This window comes from Pristis pectinata, chromosome 31 (genome assembly GCF_009764475.1).
Source record: "Pristis pectinata isolate sPriPec2 chromosome 31, sPriPec2.1.pri, whole genome shotgun sequence".
Classification (NCBI taxonomy): Eukaryota; Metazoa; Chordata; class Chondrichthyes; order Rhinopristiformes; family Pristidae; genus Pristis; species Pristis pectinata.
In genome coordinates this window covers 9,352,834-9,372,500 of record NC_067435.1, presented here as the reverse complement: position 1 = coordinate 9,372,500, position 19,667 = coordinate 9,352,834, and the positions used below count along the sequence as shown (strand labels likewise).

Here is a 19,667-nt window from a genome sequence, read left to right as displayed (position 1 = left end):
TCAGTGCTACCAATTTGCTTTTCTCTTTTTTAGGACTCATTTAGGCCTAATTACTTCTGATGTTTGGAGCAATGAACCAAGGATCCAGATATATTACTCCTGTTTTGATATTATGAGGGTTAAGACCTCCCAGGAAACATGAATGCTTCTAAATTATCTCCGTTATGGCACAAAACCTGGACCTTCAGTACATAACGATGGGCACACGCCCAACTGAATGGGAAAAGTAATTATCATTGGTCATTTGACCTTCACTGGAGCATGGTAGATCCCACATGATGCAGTCAGGTAACCCAGTTCTGAGCTCATTGCCACAGTGTGCGGAGCAAGACGGTGATGCTTGAGGTCAGCCTTCACTGTACATTCCACAACAGCTGAGGCTTGCCCTGGGGTGAACTGGCTCTGGTCTTGTGGCGGAGCCAACCACAGGCAGAGCTCTGGTGTGATTGGCTGAGGACTCTACCCAAGTAACAGGCCCTAAAACTTGACCCTCAAAGCCCTGAGAAAAGAACAGAAAATGCTGGAGATACTCAGCAGGTCAGGCAGCATTGTGGAATGAGAAATAGTGTTAATATGACCTTTCATGGGATTTGAGCTCATGTCCCTGAATCAATGATGACATTTCTTTATTAGATTTCTTTATTAGTCACACATACATCGAAACACAAAGTGAAGTGCATCTTTGCATAGAATGTTCTACGGACAGCCCGCAAGTGTCGCCACGCTTCCGGCGCCAACATAGCATGCCCACAACTTCCTAACCCATATGTCTTTGGAATGTGGGAGGAAACTGGAGCACCCAGAGAAAACCCATGCAGACACGGGGCGAACGTACAAACTCCTTACAGACAGCGGCCGGAATTGAACCCGGGTCACTGGCGCTGTAATAGCGTTACGGTAACCGCTACACTACCGTGCCTCTAAATACTAGTCAAGTACCTTAACCACTATGCTGTTGTAATCTAACATCATGCAAGAAACTCTGAATTATTTTGGTGGAATCTGCACTATGAATATAGCTTGATATTTTGGTTTCTCCTTTTCCATAACATGGTCCTAAAGTCATCCACATGTTAACACTTCAAGGATAAAATGTCCACATATTAGGAGATTATAAGCAGTAGGTTAATGCTTAGGCTTAGTTAGAGGAAGGACACTACTATTTGGTGGAGAATATATTGTTGACTGCTTCCCCCACCAGCGTCCAACCCTTGTAACACTTGACAATGGACTTTGGTGTGGATAGTCCTCCAGTTGTGAAGAGAATGTCATTGGTTGGAAGCGTCCAGCTTTCAGCTCGGAGGTGGGTCATTAGCCATTGGCTGAACTGCAAAACAACTCACAGAGATGCTCATGTTGCAGAGGCAGATCTTTGTTAAAAAAAAGAACAAGGGAGTTTCCCCTGATGACCATTTGGAATATTGGACTGACACTTCCAAGACTCTTCAGATCCACGATCCTCTAAACTCCACCATTGTCAATCTTCAGAAACTTTGTGGTAGCACAGAGAAAGCAATGTGGAGGTATTCCCTGATATCCTTTATCGACACACAAATATCATGATTCCAACTATCCGTACCTGTAAAACCTTTATAAGCTAATCCTTGTGCCAACTGTGAGCAGATTGCACAGCTCACGCACACAGTCTTCAATAAAAATTAATCTCAGTTGGTCACTTGTATTATCATCTCCTGTAATTTCCTATGTTCAATATCCATTCTTCAATCAATGAGGCTCCATTGTAAAAATGAAAAAGAACTTTCTTTCATATAATGCACTTAGTGAATCAGGATAACAGGAAGCAATATCTCTCAAGTATCATGGTTAGGGCATAAACCCTCCATATTAGTCCTTCCTTCGAAAAAGAATGGGCATTGGACCAACCTAACAGAAAAAGTTTGCTTTATATTACATTACACTTCAAGTGAACTTTTTCTGAACTACTGGCACTGTCGTAATGTTGGTCATTTTTAGAGGTAGCAAGTTTCCAAGATAATATGCTTTAGAGATGATTCTTGAGGGATAAACAATGGACAGGTCACCAAAAAGAACTCGCCTAATTGGCTTCTTATCGGGGGGGGGGGGGTGGGGGGGGGGGGGTGGCGGGAAGGCAGGCAGTGCAGTACTCCCTCGGTATGGCTTGGTGTCAACCTAAAATAATACTAAGATGGATCTGGTAACAATTGACCCTTGGTTGCCTCTAATAAGTATGCAGTATCATTCAGTTGTCTCCCACTTCTGAAATGTACTTCCGGTGAAACCAACAGAACTGAATTTCGAACACAAAGCATAACATCCATTGGTACAGTATCACATGTATAGCACAAGCAACCAAGTGCTAATTTCTCCCCCAGTCTAAGCACTAAATGCCAGTCACGAGCACTGTAAACTAACTCAACTTATTCCTAGTGACCCCAGTCAGGAGAATCATTCATTACCTTACAGCCATCATAGATGGCATTGATGTACGGTGTTTTGGTGTGTGACAGCTCTTCACCATTGGCTCCCATGAACCGCAGTGCCCTCTGGTAGCTCTGTGTGGTCATGTCATACCAGGCGATGGACTGCTGGCAGTTGTAGATGAACCTCTGTCGCGCTGTGGCACTCAGAAGGCGGAGGAAGGTCATCTGAACCACGTGCACAGGGTTACCGTCGGAGTCAGTGTATGAAAGCTGCAGGAGTAGGAACGGAGGTTAACAACTTATCCAGAAGTGGGTGTCAACGGCAAAGCCAGCACAAAATTCCCATCCTTAAATGGAGTTGCTTACTGCAACACTACACAGGGCAGTTAAGAGTCAAAAGGATTGCTGTGGGACCGTCACACACAAGTCAGACCAGGTACCGATAGCAGATTTACTTCCCCAATAGACATCTTTATAAGTTTTTAGATCTTTTGCCCTCATTTATTTAATTTCACAGCTGCTATGGTAGGATTTGAACTTGTGTCTCTGGATTATCTTTCTGTCACAATTGCTAGCCTGATAAGTTAACCAGAAACACAAGAGAATGTAGATGCTGGAGTAACACAAACAATCTGCTGATGGAACTCAGCGAGTCAGGCAGCATCTGTGTGTGTGTGGGTGGGGGGGACAGGAATTGTCGACGCTCTGGGTCGAAACCCTCCATCAGGACTGAGAGTGGAGAGGAGAGATGGCCAGGATAAAGTCCTCACGGTTTCAGTAGTCTTTGGGTAAATCTGCACTATGCTCTCTTCAAGGACAAAACATTCTTTTTAAAGATTGGTGGCCTGAACTGCTCAGAATGCTCCCAGTGACAGAAAAAGGGTTTTGAGCTTTATTGGGAGGTTAGAGCAAGGAACTCTGTTCCACTAGGCAATGTCAGGACCCTTAGCTTCACTCTTTGGGGTGACTGCCAACTTCTCCAAGGTGGCCACAGGAAGCAGTGGTTAGGTGGAGAGCAATAATAATCATCGGTGAGTCCAGTGTCAAGGATTGGGGAGGAGGAGGAGTGGTAGGCTTGGGCGCCAATTTTTGCCTCAATTTCCATCCCAGGCCCACAGGGGAATATGTCTTTCATTTTGTCTTCCTATGAACTCAACTTACTGAACCTTTTTTAAAACATTGTGGATTAAATATAGAAAGAGATTATTGAACAGTTCACAGAACTCGATATGTGCTGTTGGAAGCTCAAAACTATCAGCTGGAGAAAGCAACATACAAGAGAAAATCACCTACTGACCTCTGCCTCAACCATTCCCCCTCTCCCCTTTATACTGGCTGTCCTCCCTCTACGCTCTCAGTCCTGATGAATGGTCATGATCCAAGGTGTTGACCATTCCTTTCCCTCCACTTGATGTTGCCTCCAGTTTGTTCTTAGCTACAAGAGAAGGTGAGCTGGCAGTAATGTTGAAGGCTTCACATCCAGCCATTGAAGTTGTCTTGAACTGGTGTGGGGTAGGAAACATGCCAGCCAATTTATGCACATCAACCTCCCACAATCAATAATGTGATAATGACCAAATAATCTGCTGCCTGAGAGATAACTATTACATAAGGCACTGGGGAAAATTCTCCCGTGTTTTTTACAAAAACGATCATGGGATCCCGAGGGGTTTAATATCTAATTCAACATGGTTTGGCCCCAACAATGTACTGTGTCCAGGTCTGGGCTCCAAACTTTAGGGTCTGGAGAAGGTGGAGTCAAAGAGTCTTACAGCACAGAAACAGGCCCTTCAGCCCACCATGTCTATGCTGGTCACCAAGTACCTATCTGTACTAATCTCATGTATCAACACTTGGTGCAAAGCCAAGATGGTTCCAGGGAGGAGGGGCTTCAGTTATGTGGATAGATTGGAGAAGCTGGGATTGTTAACCTTGGAACAGGGAATGTTGCTTGGGGATGTGATATTTAAAATCAAAGGTGCTTTCAGAATAGACAGAGAGAAACCCTTCCCATTGGTGGAAGAGAAATAGAATGAAGGTGATTGGTTAAAGAACCAAATGTAATAGGAGGACTCTTTTGTTTCCATACAGTGAGCGGTGAGGGTCTGGAATGGACTGTTCTGGAGAGTAGTGGAGGCAAATTCAATCGCACTGTTCAAAGGGTAGCTGGATGCATACAGAAGGAAACAATATGGGGAAAGAGGCGAGTGGAGTAGCTCTGATAGAGTCCACAGGCCAAATAGTCTTCTTCTGTGTTGTGACCATTCCGAAATACCACATTACTGCAGTACTTCCTCAGGACGTCAGCCTGTGGCATCAGTACTTGAACCGCCATGCACAGAAGTCTACGGGCTGAGTGCCGGAAAGTATAGTGTGGGCAGGTAGGGGCAGGAGAGTGGTAGCACCAGAGACCCGGGTTCAATCCCGACCTCTGGTGCTGTCTGTGTGGAGTTTGCACGTTCTCCCTGTAAGCGTGTGGTTTTCCTCCAGGTGCTCCTGTTTCCTCCCACATCCCAAAGATGTACGGGTTGGTAGATGAATTGCCCCCAGTGTGTAGGTGAGTGGTAGAATCTGGGAATGGTTGGTGGGAAGGTAGGGTGAATAAAAAGTTGGGATTAATGTGGAATTAGAGTAAATGGGTGACTGATGGTCGGCACAGACAATGGGCTGAAGGACCTGCTTCTGCGCTGTCAAACAATGACATCAGCATAAATCTGGTACTCAAGTTTCTGGATTGGAACTTGATCCAACAACCTTCTGTCTCGGAGGTGAGAGTGCAGCCCAATGAGCCACGTTATGGTAAAACTGTCAGGAGAACTATGATCATTATGACAAAAATCAGTCAAAAACTTTTCCTCTGCCCCTTCCCACTCAAGTCTGCTCCACCACTGAAGAAAATCATAGCTGATCCAACTGTAGTCTCAGCTCCGCAACCTTGCATCAATTCATTCCATTGCCACTTTCTATAATAAAACTATGTAGTGACTTGTTCAAAACCACTGTATTTTATGTATTTCATGGTGCCGAGTCATTTGGTACCATGTATTTGATTGTACAACTGAACCCTGAAAAGTTAATGCCAATGGTATCACAAAACTCACATCAAGAATCTGTCCACCTGTATCTCTAAGTCTAGTTCTGTCCAACTTTGCCCTGCTTCCACTATCTTTTGAGGAAGAGAATAGCAAAGCCTCACCACCCACTGAGAGAAAGGTTGATTTATATCTTAAATAGGCAACTGTTTTTAAAACAGTGGCTCCTGGTTCCAGATTCTCCCACAGGAGGAAATATCCATCCGGTCAAGACCTCTCAGGATCTTAAATGTTTCAATTAAGACCCCTCTCACGCTTCTAAGTTCCAACAGAAACAAGCCTAGTCTGTCCAAACTTTCTTCACAAGATAGCCCGCCCATTCCAGACTTGCAAGTAAGATTCCAATACATTAACTTCCTTCCTTTTATAAGGAGATCAATATTGCACATAATACTCCAGATGTGGTCTCACCAATGCCCTATTTAACTGAAGCACAACGACCATAGTTTTGCCTTCAGAAGCCCGATTTTCCCTCCGTTAAGCAAAGGAGATTTCATAGAAGATGCAAGATCATGGCTGGGTAGGTAGGGTAGATAGAGAATCTGTTTCCATTAGCAAATAGTTAAAAGACCACAGAGGATGAATTTAAAGTGATGGGCAGACGATGGAGTTCTGACCAGGAATGTATCAAGTACACACATCCAATTGTGGCTTTCAAATGTTTTAAAAGAAATTATAAGGTAATTAGGAAAGGGTGCTGGTAAGTCCGTGAGGCTGATTGGATTGTTCTCAGGGAGCCAGCACACACTTGACAGGTTGAATGCTCTCCTCACCACTGGACACATCTACAAGAGGCAATGTCTCAGGAAGGCGACATCCATCATCAGGGACCCCCACCATCCGGGCCATGCCCTCTTCTCGATGCTGCCACAGGCAGGAGGTACAAGAGCCTGAAGACCCACACCTCAAAAGGTTCAACAACAGCTTCTTCCCTACTCCCGTCAGGTTCTTGAACCGACCTGAGAAACCCCAACACTAGCTCAGACTATATTTTTCACTCTCTCAATCTTGCACTAGTGTCGTTACGTTTATTTTGCATTCTTGCTCATGTAAATTATGTATAATTTATGTTAATTTAAGTTTCTGTTAATTTATGCTTGTAATGTACTGCAAAAAGCTAGTTTTCATGGCACTTATACCCTGTGTACATATGCCCATGACAACAATAAACTCGAACTTGAACTTGAATGACCTCCATCTGTAATGTATCAATACTACAATACATTTAACGTGGACCTCCAGGGCTTGCATTCTTCAGCTCACAGAAGTACGTTTTGGTTCTGCCAAAGTCACTCAGCTCCTGACATTCCAGCCTCATTCTAACATGGACAAAAGAGCTGAACTCCAGAGGTGAAGTGAGAGTAACTGCCCTTGACAACAAGACAGCATTTGATTGAGTCTGGTATCAAGTAGCACTGGTTAAACTGGAGTCAGTGGAAATCAGGGGAAAACCCTCTCCGAGTTGGAATCAGACCCAACAGAAAGAAAGATGGCTGTGGTGGTTGGAGGTCAATCATCTCACCCACAGTACATCTCTACAGGAGCTCCTCAGGCTGGTGTCCTAGGCCCAACCATCTTTAGCTGCTTCATCAATGACCTTCCTTCAATCATAAGGTCAGAAGTAGGGATGTGAGCTGATGATTGCACAATGTTCAGCACCATTTGTGACCCCTCAGATAATGAAGCAGTCCACATCCAAATGCAGCAAGACCTGGACAATATCCAGGCCTGGGCTGATCGGTGGCGCGTAACATTCATGCCACACAAGTGCCAGGCAATGATGATATACAACAAGAGAAAATCCAGCTTTCACCTCCTGACATTCAATGGCATTACCATCACTGACTGCCCCACTATTAATATCCTGAGGGCTACCATTGATCAGAAACTGAACTGGAGTAGCCATTGACACAATGAGGCTACAAGAGCAGGTCAGAGGCTTGGGATCCTGAGGTGAGTAACTCCCCTCCCAAAGCTTCTCCTTAAAAAAAACTTCAAGAAGCTCGACACCATACAGGACATAGCAGCCCGCTGGATAGGCTACCCATCCACAACCATTCACTCACTCCACTACCAACATACAATAGCAGTAGTTTGTACCATATACAGGATGCACTGCAGCAAATCACCTGGACTCCCTAGTCCAAACCCAGATCTTTACCAGCTAGAAGGACAAAGGCAGCAAAAGCATGGCGAACACCATCAATGGGAAGTTGCCCTCCAACCCACACACCACCCTGACTTGGAAATATATCACCGTTCCTTCACTGTTGCTGGGTCAAAATCCCGGAACTCTCTCCCTAATAGCACTGTGGGTGTACCCACACCTCAAGAACTGCCGTGGTTCAAGAAGGCAGCTCACTACCACCTTCTCATGGGTGAATAGAGATGGGCAATTAAACGCCGGTGCAGCCTGTGAAGCCCAAACCCCTTGAATGAATATAATAGAAGAAAAATCTCACCTGTTTGCCGCGTTTGAATTTGCTGTACCAAGTACCTGGTTTGTCACGTTGCCAGGAGGAAACTTTAACCTGGAATAGTCAGAAAGCAAGGATGTGACTTTAAGGAATGGGTCTCCAGAGCACTGCGTCCCGAGCAACTGTTAGCAAAGAGGGGCCAAGAGGAACGGCGGCAGCTTGGGAGAATTACTTGACTGGTTGTCCAGAGCCTGAGCAAAACATCCCAAGTGCACAAGTTCAAATCCCTTGGCAGCAGTGAAGAAATTTAATTTGGTTAATTAAACAAATGGAGAGGAAGAAAAATGATCGCGGCCATGTTGCTGAAAAAAACTTATCTTGGTTCACTAACTTGCCTGAGGGAAAGAATGTTCTGATTCTTGAGTTCAGATTGTGTTCCTCTCACCACACAAGCCACAGCAGTTCAGAAAGGACAGGGTATTGGATGCATAGTCGCACAGCAGTTAATGCAGCTGCTGCACAGCTCCAGCGACCCCGGTTTGATTCTGGCCTCTGGTGCCGTCTGTGTGGAGATTGCACAATCTCCCTGTGACTATGTGGGTTTCTCCTGGGTGCTCTGGTTCCCTCCCATATCCCAACAACACGCTGGTAGGTTAGCAGGCCACTGTAAATTGCTCCTTAGTATAGGTAGGAGTTGATGGGCATGTGTGAGGTAACAAGTTGGAAGGATGTAGAGCAATACGTAGTGAGAAAATGAGAGTGATCGGATTGCTCTGTGAGCTGACATGGATCCTATGGGCTGAATGGCCTCCTTCTGTAGTGTAAAAAAAATACTTTCTCAGTGGGTAGTAGGGTACAGCAGTAATTGCAGGCTAGAGATATACCTCGAGAGAGAATTAAAACCAACTAAGGCTCTTCATCAGTGGTTTTGAGAACAAAGTGCATAAAAATAAGATGTCAGCTCGACTGAAAGCAAGAGATGTCTGGTGCTTGAGGGGAGGAAAGAACACTTTGAGACCTTTGTCTCTCACATTACTTCAAGCGCTCTCTGTGAAGATACAACAGAGGAAGCCCTCCCCCTCTCCTAAACTGTCCTGTTGCTGCAGCTTGATATGAAAAGTCAGGTGAACCAGTTTTGTGACAGCATCATAGAATTGTTATGAGCAAAGCCATTCAGTCCTTCTAGGAAGAGCAATCCCACCAGTCCCACTTCCTACAACCCCTCTCAGGGCCTATTCAATTCCCTTTTAAAGGTCCTGATTGACTCTGCTTCCGACACTCCTACAAGCAGTGAGTTCCAGATTATAATCACTCACTGAGTAAAATAAGATCCACTTTCAATTCTCCCTTATAGCCTTTGCCCAAAATATTAAATTTTTCTCATGTTTTTTCTTACAATATAGAAAAAGGTCAGTTGGCTCTCAGACCAATCTCAATTGACAATAATTTCCCTGTAACCCATTCTTTCTCAAGCTCCTATTAACAACAACCTGATTCCCTTGTCATCCACCTCCACTTGGGGCAATTTACACAAATAATCTACCGGTCCGTGCGTCTTTGGGATGTGGGAAGAGACTGGGGCACCCAGAGGAAAATCACTTGGTCACAAGGAGAATGCGCAAACTTCATCGCCAGAGGTCAGGACTGAACCGGGGTCTCAAGCTGGTTGCTATACCTGCTCAGCGACTGTGCTGTCCTGCACCACACCATCTGCCCCCACATCCCGCGCCACACATGATTCTTGAACCATCTCCTACTGGGAACCACTTCCCTTTCTATTCACTCTCTCTATACCAGCTATGATCTTGTCCATCAATGGCATCCAAGTTTACCTCCCATGCCAGATAGCATTGTCCAGGGCAATGGGCAATCCGAGCTCTTGGGGAGCTATTCAAAATTGTTTGTTGGGTGAGCCAATTGTGAGGGAGCCAGAATTCGGGGCATCAACCTGCAATGTTGATAAGTTCAATAGGACATTCAGGAGGAACTGTGGTGGTGGATCTGTGGAATTTGTTGCCACAGAGAACAATGGAGGATGTCATTGGGCGTATTTAAGGCTGAGGTTGATTGGTTCTTGATTGGTAAGGGGGTTTAGGGTTATGGGGAGAAAGTGGGAGAATGGGGTTGAAGAAAAAAATCAGCCTTGGTCGAATGGCGGAGCAGACTCGATGGGCCGAATTCTGCTCCTATATCTTATGAACATTTTTTTCTTGGAAACTGGAAAGAAGAACATGCTGCCACTTAGAATAGTTGCAGAAAACTTCCTTGAAAGAAAATCCTGATAAAACGTGGGAGAAAGGTGCAGAGGGATGTGTTGTTTGGGAGAGATGAAGTAGGGGCTCAAAGAACATAGAACAATTACAGCACAATTCAGGCCCTTCAGCCCACAAAGCTGTGCCAAACATGTCCCTACTCTAGAAATTACTAGGCTTACCCACAGCCCTCTATTTTACTCAGCTCCATATACCGATCTAACAGTCTCTTGGAAGACCCTATCGTATCAGCCTCCACCACCATTTCTGGCAGCCCATTCCACACACTCACCACTCTCTGAATAAAAAACTTACCCCTGACATCTCCTTTATATCTACTCCCCAGCACCTTAAATCTATGTCCTCTTGTGGCCACCAATTCAGCCCTGGGGAAAAGCCTTTGACTATCTACCCTATCAATACCTCTCATCATCTTATACCCCTGTATCAGGTCCCCCCTCATCCTCTGTCTCTCCAAGGAGAAAAGGCCGAGTTCCCTCAACCTGCTTTCATAAGGCATGCTCCGCATCCCAGGCAACATCCTTGTAAATCTCCTCTGCACCCTCTCTATGGCTTCCACATTCTTCCTGTAGTGAGGCGACCAGAACTTAGCACAGTACTCCAAGTGGGGTCTGACCAGGGACCTATATAGCCGCAACAATACCTCCCGGCTCCTAAATTCCCCGATTGATGAAGGATGATACACCATATGCCTTCTTAACCACAGAGTCAACCTGCGCCGCCACTTTGAGTGTCCTATGGACTCGGACCCCAAGATCCCTCTGATCCTCCACACTGCCAAGAGTCCTACCATTAATACTATATTCCGCCAACATAGTTGACCTACCAACATGAACCACTTCATACTTATCTGGGTTGAACTGCATCTGCCACTGCTCAGCCCAACTCTGCATCCTATCTATATCCCTCTGTAACCTCTGACAGCCCTCCAAACTATCCACAACACCCCCAACCTTCGTGTCATCCGCAAACTTACTAACCCACCCCTCCACTTCCTCATCCAGGTCATTTATAAAAATCACAAATAGTAAGGGTCCCAGTATAGATCCCTGAGGTACACCACTGGTCACCGACCTCCACTCAGAATACGACCCCTCAACAACCAAATTCATGTGGAATATAAACACCGGCCAGCACAAGTTGAGAAAAAGGTTACATCTAAAAGAGCTATGGGATGTCCCAAAGGAGATGTAAAAATCACAATAGAAATACAACCCTCCCTTTTATTTAATATGTTTTACAAACAATGGAGTACCATTGTAAGAAACACGGTCATCGGGTCATAGAGCACTGAAAGAGGGCTTTCAGCCTACTGAACCCAATTGTTAACCACCCATTGACACCAATCCTATTTTACTCTCCCCACATTCCCCTGTAATTGTCCCCAGACTTGAAGGGCCTGTATCCATGCTGTACAGCTATACAGCAAGGTCTATTGTAAGGTGTACAAAATATTAGGAGGAATAGATAGAGTGGACAGCCAGCGCCTCTTTCCCAGGGCACCAATACTCAATACAAGAGGGCATGGCTTTAAAGTAATGGGTGGGAAGTTCAAGGGAGATATCAGAGGAAGGTTTTTTTACCCAGAGAGTGGTTGGGGCATGGAATGTGCTGCCTGGGACGGTGGTGGAGGCAGGTACATCAGTCAAATTCAAGAGGTTGCTAGATAAGCATATGGAAGAATTTAAAATAGAGGGATATGTGGGAGGAAGGGATTAGATAGTCTTAGGTGAGGTTTAAAGGTCAGCACAACATTGTGGGCTGAAGGGCCTGTATTGTGCTGTACTGTTCTATGTTCTATAACTCATTCATGGCAAACTATGGGAGGGGTACACCAAACAAAAACTCATTCCAACATTGCCGCGGCACCTCCTTCCTCCAGTTGACTTACTCCTTCAGTCTTTTTGTCAGGGAAGATGCAGGTTTCTCCGCCGGCAGTGAAGTTACAGAAGACCTTGAAGGAATCTTTTGAACACCCCTGATTTGGGTCAATCCAATAATCACCTGGAAGAACAAGAGTGCTTAAATTACCATCTGAGTTGTGCAACATTAAATGAATCAAATGCACAATTCTTTAGGGGAGGGGACGGATTGGAGGAAGTTAAGGTGGTCCGATCCATGTAGGTAAAAGCATTTGGAGTGAAAATAGAGCTGTTGGTTTTAACAAACAAGTAAGTCAGATTGGTAACGATATAGGAGATTCTGCTTGCTTTGTCCACTTCTTAAATCCGATGGTGGCACAGTAGTGCAGCTTGTAGGGCCGCTGCCTCACAGCACCTGAGACCTGGATTCAATCCTGACCTCAGCAGCTTGCTGTGCAGAGCTTGCACGTTCTCCTGGTTACCCCAGTTTCCTCCCAAATCCCAAAGACGTGCGGCTCAGTGGGTTAATTGGCTGCTGTAGATCGCCCCCAATGTGTGGGCAAGTGGTAGAATCTGGGGGGTGCTGATGGTTGGTTGAACAGTGCCCGGAGGAATTGCAGATAGTTAGTTACCCGTGAGGGAGGGCAGTTGATTGGTGAACGCACATGGGAAACATTGGTTGATTGATTTGGGGCGGGGTTAAAAGGTTGTCTGAGGATCCCCCTTGTAGGAGGACAGGAGGGAGCTCTAGGGGAGCTGTTAAGCAATCACATAAACTTCCCAGCGCTGAGCTGGGATCTGCTTGTGTCCCTCATGAGTCTGCATTCCTTGGAGTTTAGAAGAATGAGGAGTGACTTTATTCAAAGATATAAAATTCTAAGGGGGCTTGATAGAGTCATAGAGTAACACAGCACGGAAACAGGCCCTTCAGCCCAACTTGTCCATGCCAAGGTGCCTGACTGAGCCAGTCCAATATGCGTGCATTTGGCCCATAGCTCTCTAAATCTTTCCTAATGTCTTTTAAGTGTTGTAATTGTACCCTCTACCACTTCCCCTGGCAGCTTGTTCCACATGCGCACCACTCTCTGTGTGAAGAAGTTGCCCCTCAATGTTGAGATGTTTTCACTAGTGGGAGAGTCACGAACAAGGGGACAGAGCTACATGACAAGGGGTCAGTCATTTAAAACTGAGGTGTATAGAAACTTCTCTCAGAGGGTAGTGAATCTCTGGAATTCTCTGCCCTCGAGGATGGTGAAGATGACATCATTAGAGGTACTTAAGGAGGAGATAGACAAATATTTGAAAGATCAAGGAATTGAAGGTTATGGGGAACAGGCAAAGGAGTTGAAGCTAGCATAGATCAGCCATGATCATATTGAATGGCAGGGCAGGCTTGAGGGGCCGAGTGGCCTACTCCTGCTCCTATTTTCTTGTGTTCTTAAACTGTGGCATTGCACAGAAGTAATGTCATCCATGCACGTGTGAATCAGGAAGTGGTTCATCGGAGCAAGCACGATCCCACCAGAAGTGACTGCTGGAATTTCTGGAGTGATCCGATTCACCCTGGAAATGGTTGCAATGTCAGGCCACTCCAGAAATTTCCAGTTGCGTAGCGCCAGGAAATGAAACAACCAAACCCCTACGCAACGGAATTTCTAAGTCACTATGCAATTCTGTTTTCCATTTGAATTTCACTGCAGCTAATGCAGTGCGTCATTTCTCTGGACTTGTGTCACCTCTCCTTTCAACTCGAGGTCCCCCTTACATCATGTGTGTGATCCAGTTAGAGAGAGCTGTTTCCCAGGCCATTAGTCTGAGCTGTAAGCCCTCTGTGGAGTTCAATAGTGGAATCAAATCCTCTGTGGAGCTGAACGATATTGTGTTGCAACAAATAATCTGCTGGAGGAACTCAGTGGGTTGAGCAGTATCTGTGCGAGGAAAGGAACTGTCGACGTTTAGGGTGGGAACCCTGCATTAGGATTCTAGCATCTGCATTCTCTTGTGTCTCTTTGGTATTGTGTTGCTGGAGATGGGGTCTTTGCAAAGAGGTGTTACAAGCCAATGATGAAGTTGTCAAAGTATTTCCAGTCCCAATCAGACTGCCCTTTGATTTCTGCGTCACTGAGAATTACAAATGGTTGGAGTGAAAGGTTCACAGTGAAGGTTCGTATCTCTCAACCTTCGTCCCGCCCAGTCTTTGCAGTGCAACATCTCCAGCTGTATGAGACAAGAGTAACGGAGGACAGAAGTATCAACACTATCGAACTCTTCAGGGGTCTTACACCTGAGGGTTGAGACCCGGGAACGGTTCATTCCCCTGGGTCTTTATACGGGGGAAATCAAATGAAATTAAAAAAAAACTGCAGATGCTGGAAATCTGAAATTAAACCAGGGTCTCGCCTTGTGTCAGGATGGATTTTAAGCTCTTGCAGCACAGTGAGGAAAGGGATGTTTTCTTTCTGTTATGCAGGGGAAGACTGAAGGTGAACAGCACCTGGAATGGATGAATTGGCCATCCTGTCTGTTGATGAGATTCTATTTTGCTTCATTCACTGATGTTAAAATTGATAGGAGGACAGGAAATCATTGGAATCAGTTCGCTTTGGGTTCTCTCTCACTCCACACAGATGAGGTTTGTTTCTGAATCAGATTTCTCCTTCAATATTTCATACAGAAAGCAATTCCCCACTTGACAGTCATCTTCACCTCGTGTACCATGCGGGGGTGTGGTGGTGTCGAATTCCACCTTGGGTCTTGGAGGTGTAGTGCTGCTGTCTCAGAGCTCAAGTGACCCCGATTCGATTCTGACCTTCGGTGCCCTGTGACTAGGGATTTGCACGTTCTCCCTGTGACTTTGTGCGGGTTTCCTCCAGGTGCTTGGGTTACACCTCCCAAGGATGGGCTGAATTGTAGGTTAGTTGCTTATTTTAAACTCCCTCAAGTGTAGGTAGGTGACTGGAGAATCCGAGGGGAGTTGACGGACATGTCATGGAGAATAGGTTACAGGGAACTGAGTGAGAGAACAGGACTGCTTTGAGCCAGCATCAACATGATGGACTGAATGGCCTCCTTCAATGTTGCAAGAAAATAAACTGCTTTACAGGCAATTTGTTAATGCTTTCATTGAACAGTGGCAACATAAAATCAAAGTGACAGCCACGAATGTAATTTCAATTATGCTGCTTTTCCTTCTGAATCCCTTTTCTTTCACCTCAGTACATATACTTCGCCCAACCTTTCCAACGCAGCACATCCAGTTTGTACAAGGCAAGGGTTTTAAAGTGTTTTTAACTCAGTCAGGTGCAAAGTGATGCATTTTGGAATATTCAGAGTGAATGGTAGAGCCCTGGGGAGTGTTGTAGAACATTGTTGGGTACATCGTTCCCTGAAAGTGGCAACACAGGTACTCAGGGTGGTGAAGACCGCGTATGGCATGCTTGCCTTCATCAGTCGGAACATTGAGTACAAGAGTTGGTCCATCATGTTACAGCTGTACAAGATATTGGTCAGACTGCACTTGGAGTATTGTGTGTGGTTCTGGTCGCCCTGCTGTAGGAAGGATGTGATTAAGTTAGAGAGGGTGCAGAAAACATTCATAAGCATGTTGCCAGGACTGGAGGGTTTCAGAAGAGACTGGATGGGCTGGGATTGTTTTCCCTGGAGTAATGGAGGCTGCGGAGTGACCTGATGGAGGTTTACAAAATCACGAGGGTCATAGATAAGGTGAATGGTCATAGTCTTTTTCACATGCTAGGCAAGTCTAAAACTAGATGGCATATGTTTAAGGTGAGAAGGGAAAGATTTAAAGGGGAACTGAGGGGCAAGTTTTTCACACAGAGGGGTGAGGGTATAGGAATGAGCTGCCAGAGGAAGTGGTAGAGGTGGGTACTATTACAACATTTAAAAGTCCTTTAGACAGGTACATGGATAGGAAAGATTTAGAGAAATATGGGTTAATCACAGGCAAATAGGATGAGATCAGGTGGGTAACTTGGTTGGCATGGATGGGTTGGGCCGAAGGGCCTGTTTCTGTGCTGTATTATTCTATGACTAAATGTTGCTAATCTCTATTTAAGTCAGGAGTCCAACAATATTGAACTCCACTGAGGTCTCACAGCTGAGGGTCAAGTTGTGGAAATGATTTTGGGTTCTGGGTTTTAGTCATTATGTGAGGGAGATGAGGGAGACCATAGTAAGATGAATGAGTCATCGAGTCATAGAGTAATACAGCACAGAATCAGGCCCTTCAGCCCAACCTGTCCATACTGCCCACCAAGATAGTCCCACTTGCCTGCATTTGGCCCATATCCCTCTAAACCCTCCTATCCATTTACTTATCCAAATGTTTTTTGAATGTTGTTATTGTACCTGCCTCAACCACTTTCTCTGGCAGCTCGTTCCATATACCCACCAGCCTCTGCGTGAAGAAGTTGCCCCTCAGGTCCCTTTCCAATCTTTCACCTCTCACCTTAAACCTAAGCCCTCTAGTTTTTAGTCCTCTTTCCCTGGGGGAGAAAAAACTGTGTGTGTTAAGTTGAAAGGAAATGAAAACTCAAAAGACAGCAGATGCTGGAATCTGAAATGAAAACTTTATATGATAGAAATACTCAGCAGGTCAAGCAGCCTCTGTGGACAGAAAAATAGTTAACTGTTTCCCTTTCCACAGATTTATACAGGATTTTTGATATTACAAAATACCCAGATTAAAGAACAGTTTTCATTGAGTGGCTATCACTGAAAGAGATGTTCAAGATGATAAGAGGCACAGATCGAGTGGACAGTCAGAGACTTTTTCCCAGGGCGACAATGGCTAACACAAGGGGACATAATTTTAAGGTGATTGGAGGAAGGTATAAGCAGGATGTTAGGGGTAGTTTTTTACACAGAGAGTGGTGGGTGCGTGGAATGCACTGCCTGCAGAGGTTGTGGGGGCAGATACATTAGGGACATTTAAGAGACTCTTAGATAGACACGTGAATTACAGAGAGATGGGGAACCATGTGCGAGGGAAGGGTTAGATAGATCTTAGAGCAGGATAAAATGTCGGCACAACAGTGTGGGCCGAAGGGCCTGTACTGTGCTGTAGTGTTCTATGTTCTATGAAACTATTTGTAATTCTTAATGGAACCAGTGGGAGAAAAACCAAAGGGCAGTTTAGTTGGGATTCGAAGCCATCTGACAGCTTCATCAGTGACTTGCAACTCAAATGAAGTCAGATTCCATTCAACACAGGTGGAACAATATCACATGCACACAATACCATGGAAAATTAGTTTGCTGGAGATCTATATTGAGCCAATAAGAAAACAAAATGTCCACAATCCCCAGCACTCACAAGAACACAAGGAAATAGGAGCCGGAGTAGTGCATGGGCCCTCAAGCCTGCCGCACCATTCAATATAATCGTGGCTGACCTGTGCTGGCTTCAACTCCTCTGCTGTGCCAGTTCCCCATCACCCTTAGTTCTAGATCTTTCAAATATTTATCTATCACTACCTTAAACATATCTAATGATCTGGCCTCCACCATTCTCAGGAGCAGAGAATTCCATAGATTCACTTCCCGCAGGCACGGTAGTGTAATGGTTGGAATAACACTTTACAGCGCCAGCGATCCGGGTTCAATTCCGGCCACTGTCTGTAAGGAGTTTGTACGTTCTCCCCGTGTCTGTATGGGTTTCCTCTGGATGCTCCGGTTTCCTCCCACATTCCAAAGATGTATGGGTTAGGAAGTTGTGAGCATGCTATGTTGGTGCCAGAAGCGTGGTGACACTTGCGGGCTGCCCCCAGAACACACTATGCAAAAAAATGCATTTCACTGTGTGTTTCGATGTACATGTGACCAATAAAGATATCTTGTCTCTGAGAGAAGAAACTTCTATGCACCTCAGTTTTAAATGACTGGCCCCTCCCTGGTCTTGTAACTGCGTTCCCTCATTCGATACTCTCCCATTATTGAAAACATCTGAACATCCACCCTATCAAGCTCCCTTAGGATCTTATGTAACACACACAAAATGCTGGAGGAAATCAGCAGGTCAGGCAGCATCTATGGAGGGAAATAAACAGTTGATGTTTCGGGTCAAGACCCTTCGTCAGGGCTCAAAAGGAAGAGGGCAGAAGCCAGAATAAAAAGGTAGGGTGAGGGGGAGGAGCACGTGTTGGCAGGTGATAGGTGAGAGGGGGAAGGTAGGTGGGTGGGGAGGGGGAGTGAAAGGGAGTGATGTGAGAAGCTGGGAGGTGATAGGTGGAAAAGGCAAAGGGCTGAAGGAGGAGGAATCTGGTAGGAGAGGGCAGTAGGGCAAGTAGGAGAGGGAAGGAGGTGGGGTATGGGAGGGAGGTGATGGGCAGGTCATGAGGGCGGGGGAGGGGAAAGAGGGGGGGAGGAGGCCACAGGAATGAGGGAAAACAAAGGGAGAGGAAGGGGGTAAAAGGGGAAAGAGGGAAGAGTTTACTGGAAGTTAGAGAAATCGATGTTGATACTGTCAGGTTGGAGTCTTCCAAGACAAAATATGAGGTGTTGGTCCTCCAACCTGCATCTGGCCTCTAAGTGGCAGTAGAGGAGGCTGCGGACAGACACATCAGTATGGGAGTGGGAAGTGGACTTGAAGTGGGTGGCCTCTGGGAGATCCTGTCTGTTGCGGTGGACAGAGCGAAGGTGTTCAACAAGGCGGTCACTCAATCTGCATTGGGTCTTACGTGTTTGAATAAAGTTACCCCTCATTCTTCTGAACTCCCAAGAAATACAAACCCAAACCATCGAGCCTCTCTTGATAGGGCAATTCTCTCATGCCAGGAATTAGCCTGGTGAATCCCCTTTGGACTGCCTCCAATGTTAGTATCTCATTTTTTAGGTAAGTCAAAGCCGGGTTTATTGTCATATACACAAGTACACGTATGCACAGGTGCAATGAAAAACTTACTTGCAGCAGCATCACAGGCTCATAGCATCAGATAAGCAGCATTCACAAGAAAAAGAAGGAAATCAAAACTGTCCACAATATTCCAGCTGTGGTCTTACCAACACCCTGTACAACTGCAAGAAATCCTCCCTATTCTTAAACTCCAACCTCTTTGGACCAAAATATCATTTTCCTCAACTACTTGTTGGACCTTCCTGACAACATTTTGTGATTCATGCACAGGAACGCATAGCTCACTCTGAACGTCACCCATTTGTAGTCTCTCCCCATTTAGATAATAATCTGCCTTTTGATTCGTCTTACTGAAGTGCATGATCTCACACTTTCCCACATTGAACTCCATTTGCCAGCTTTTCAACCAATCATCTCTGCAGAATCACAATGTCCTCATCACAACATGTCCTTCCACTTATTTTTGTATCATCAGCAAACTTGGAAACCTTATACTTTATTCCCTCCTCCAGATTATTAATATAAATAGTAAACAACTGAGGGCCAAGAACCGATCTCTGGGGCACTCCACCAGTTACATTGCTCCATACTGAAAAGGACCCAACTCTCTGCTTTGCATGTGACAGCCAGTTTTCACTCCATACTAAAGAAGATCCTCCAATGGGCTTTTAATTTATGCACCAACTTCCTACATGGTACCTTGTCAAATACCTTTTGGAAATATAAATACCCTTCATCGACAGGTTC

The 19,667-nt window shown here is 45.4% G+C and overlaps 1 protein-coding gene across 2 annotated transcripts in view; it reads right to left on the bottom strand.

Moving 5' to 3' along the window:
• Positions 1-19,667, bottom strand: part of LOC127584886 (collagen alpha-1(XI) chain-like) — a 327,113-nt gene that overhangs the window by 9,703 nt on the left and 297,743 nt on the right. For both annotated transcript variants that reach the window (XM_052041855.1, XM_052041856.1), the window contains 3 exons: positions 12,076-12,188; positions 7,957-8,025; positions 2,439-2,672 (listed from right to left, as the gene is read on the bottom strand). In XM_052041855.1, coding sequence (XP_051897815.1) covers positions 2,439-2,672; positions 7,957-8,025; positions 12,076-12,188 — 416 coding nt within the window. The remainder of the gene's footprint in view (positions 1-2,438; positions 2,673-7,956; positions 8,026-12,075; positions 12,189-19,667) is intronic.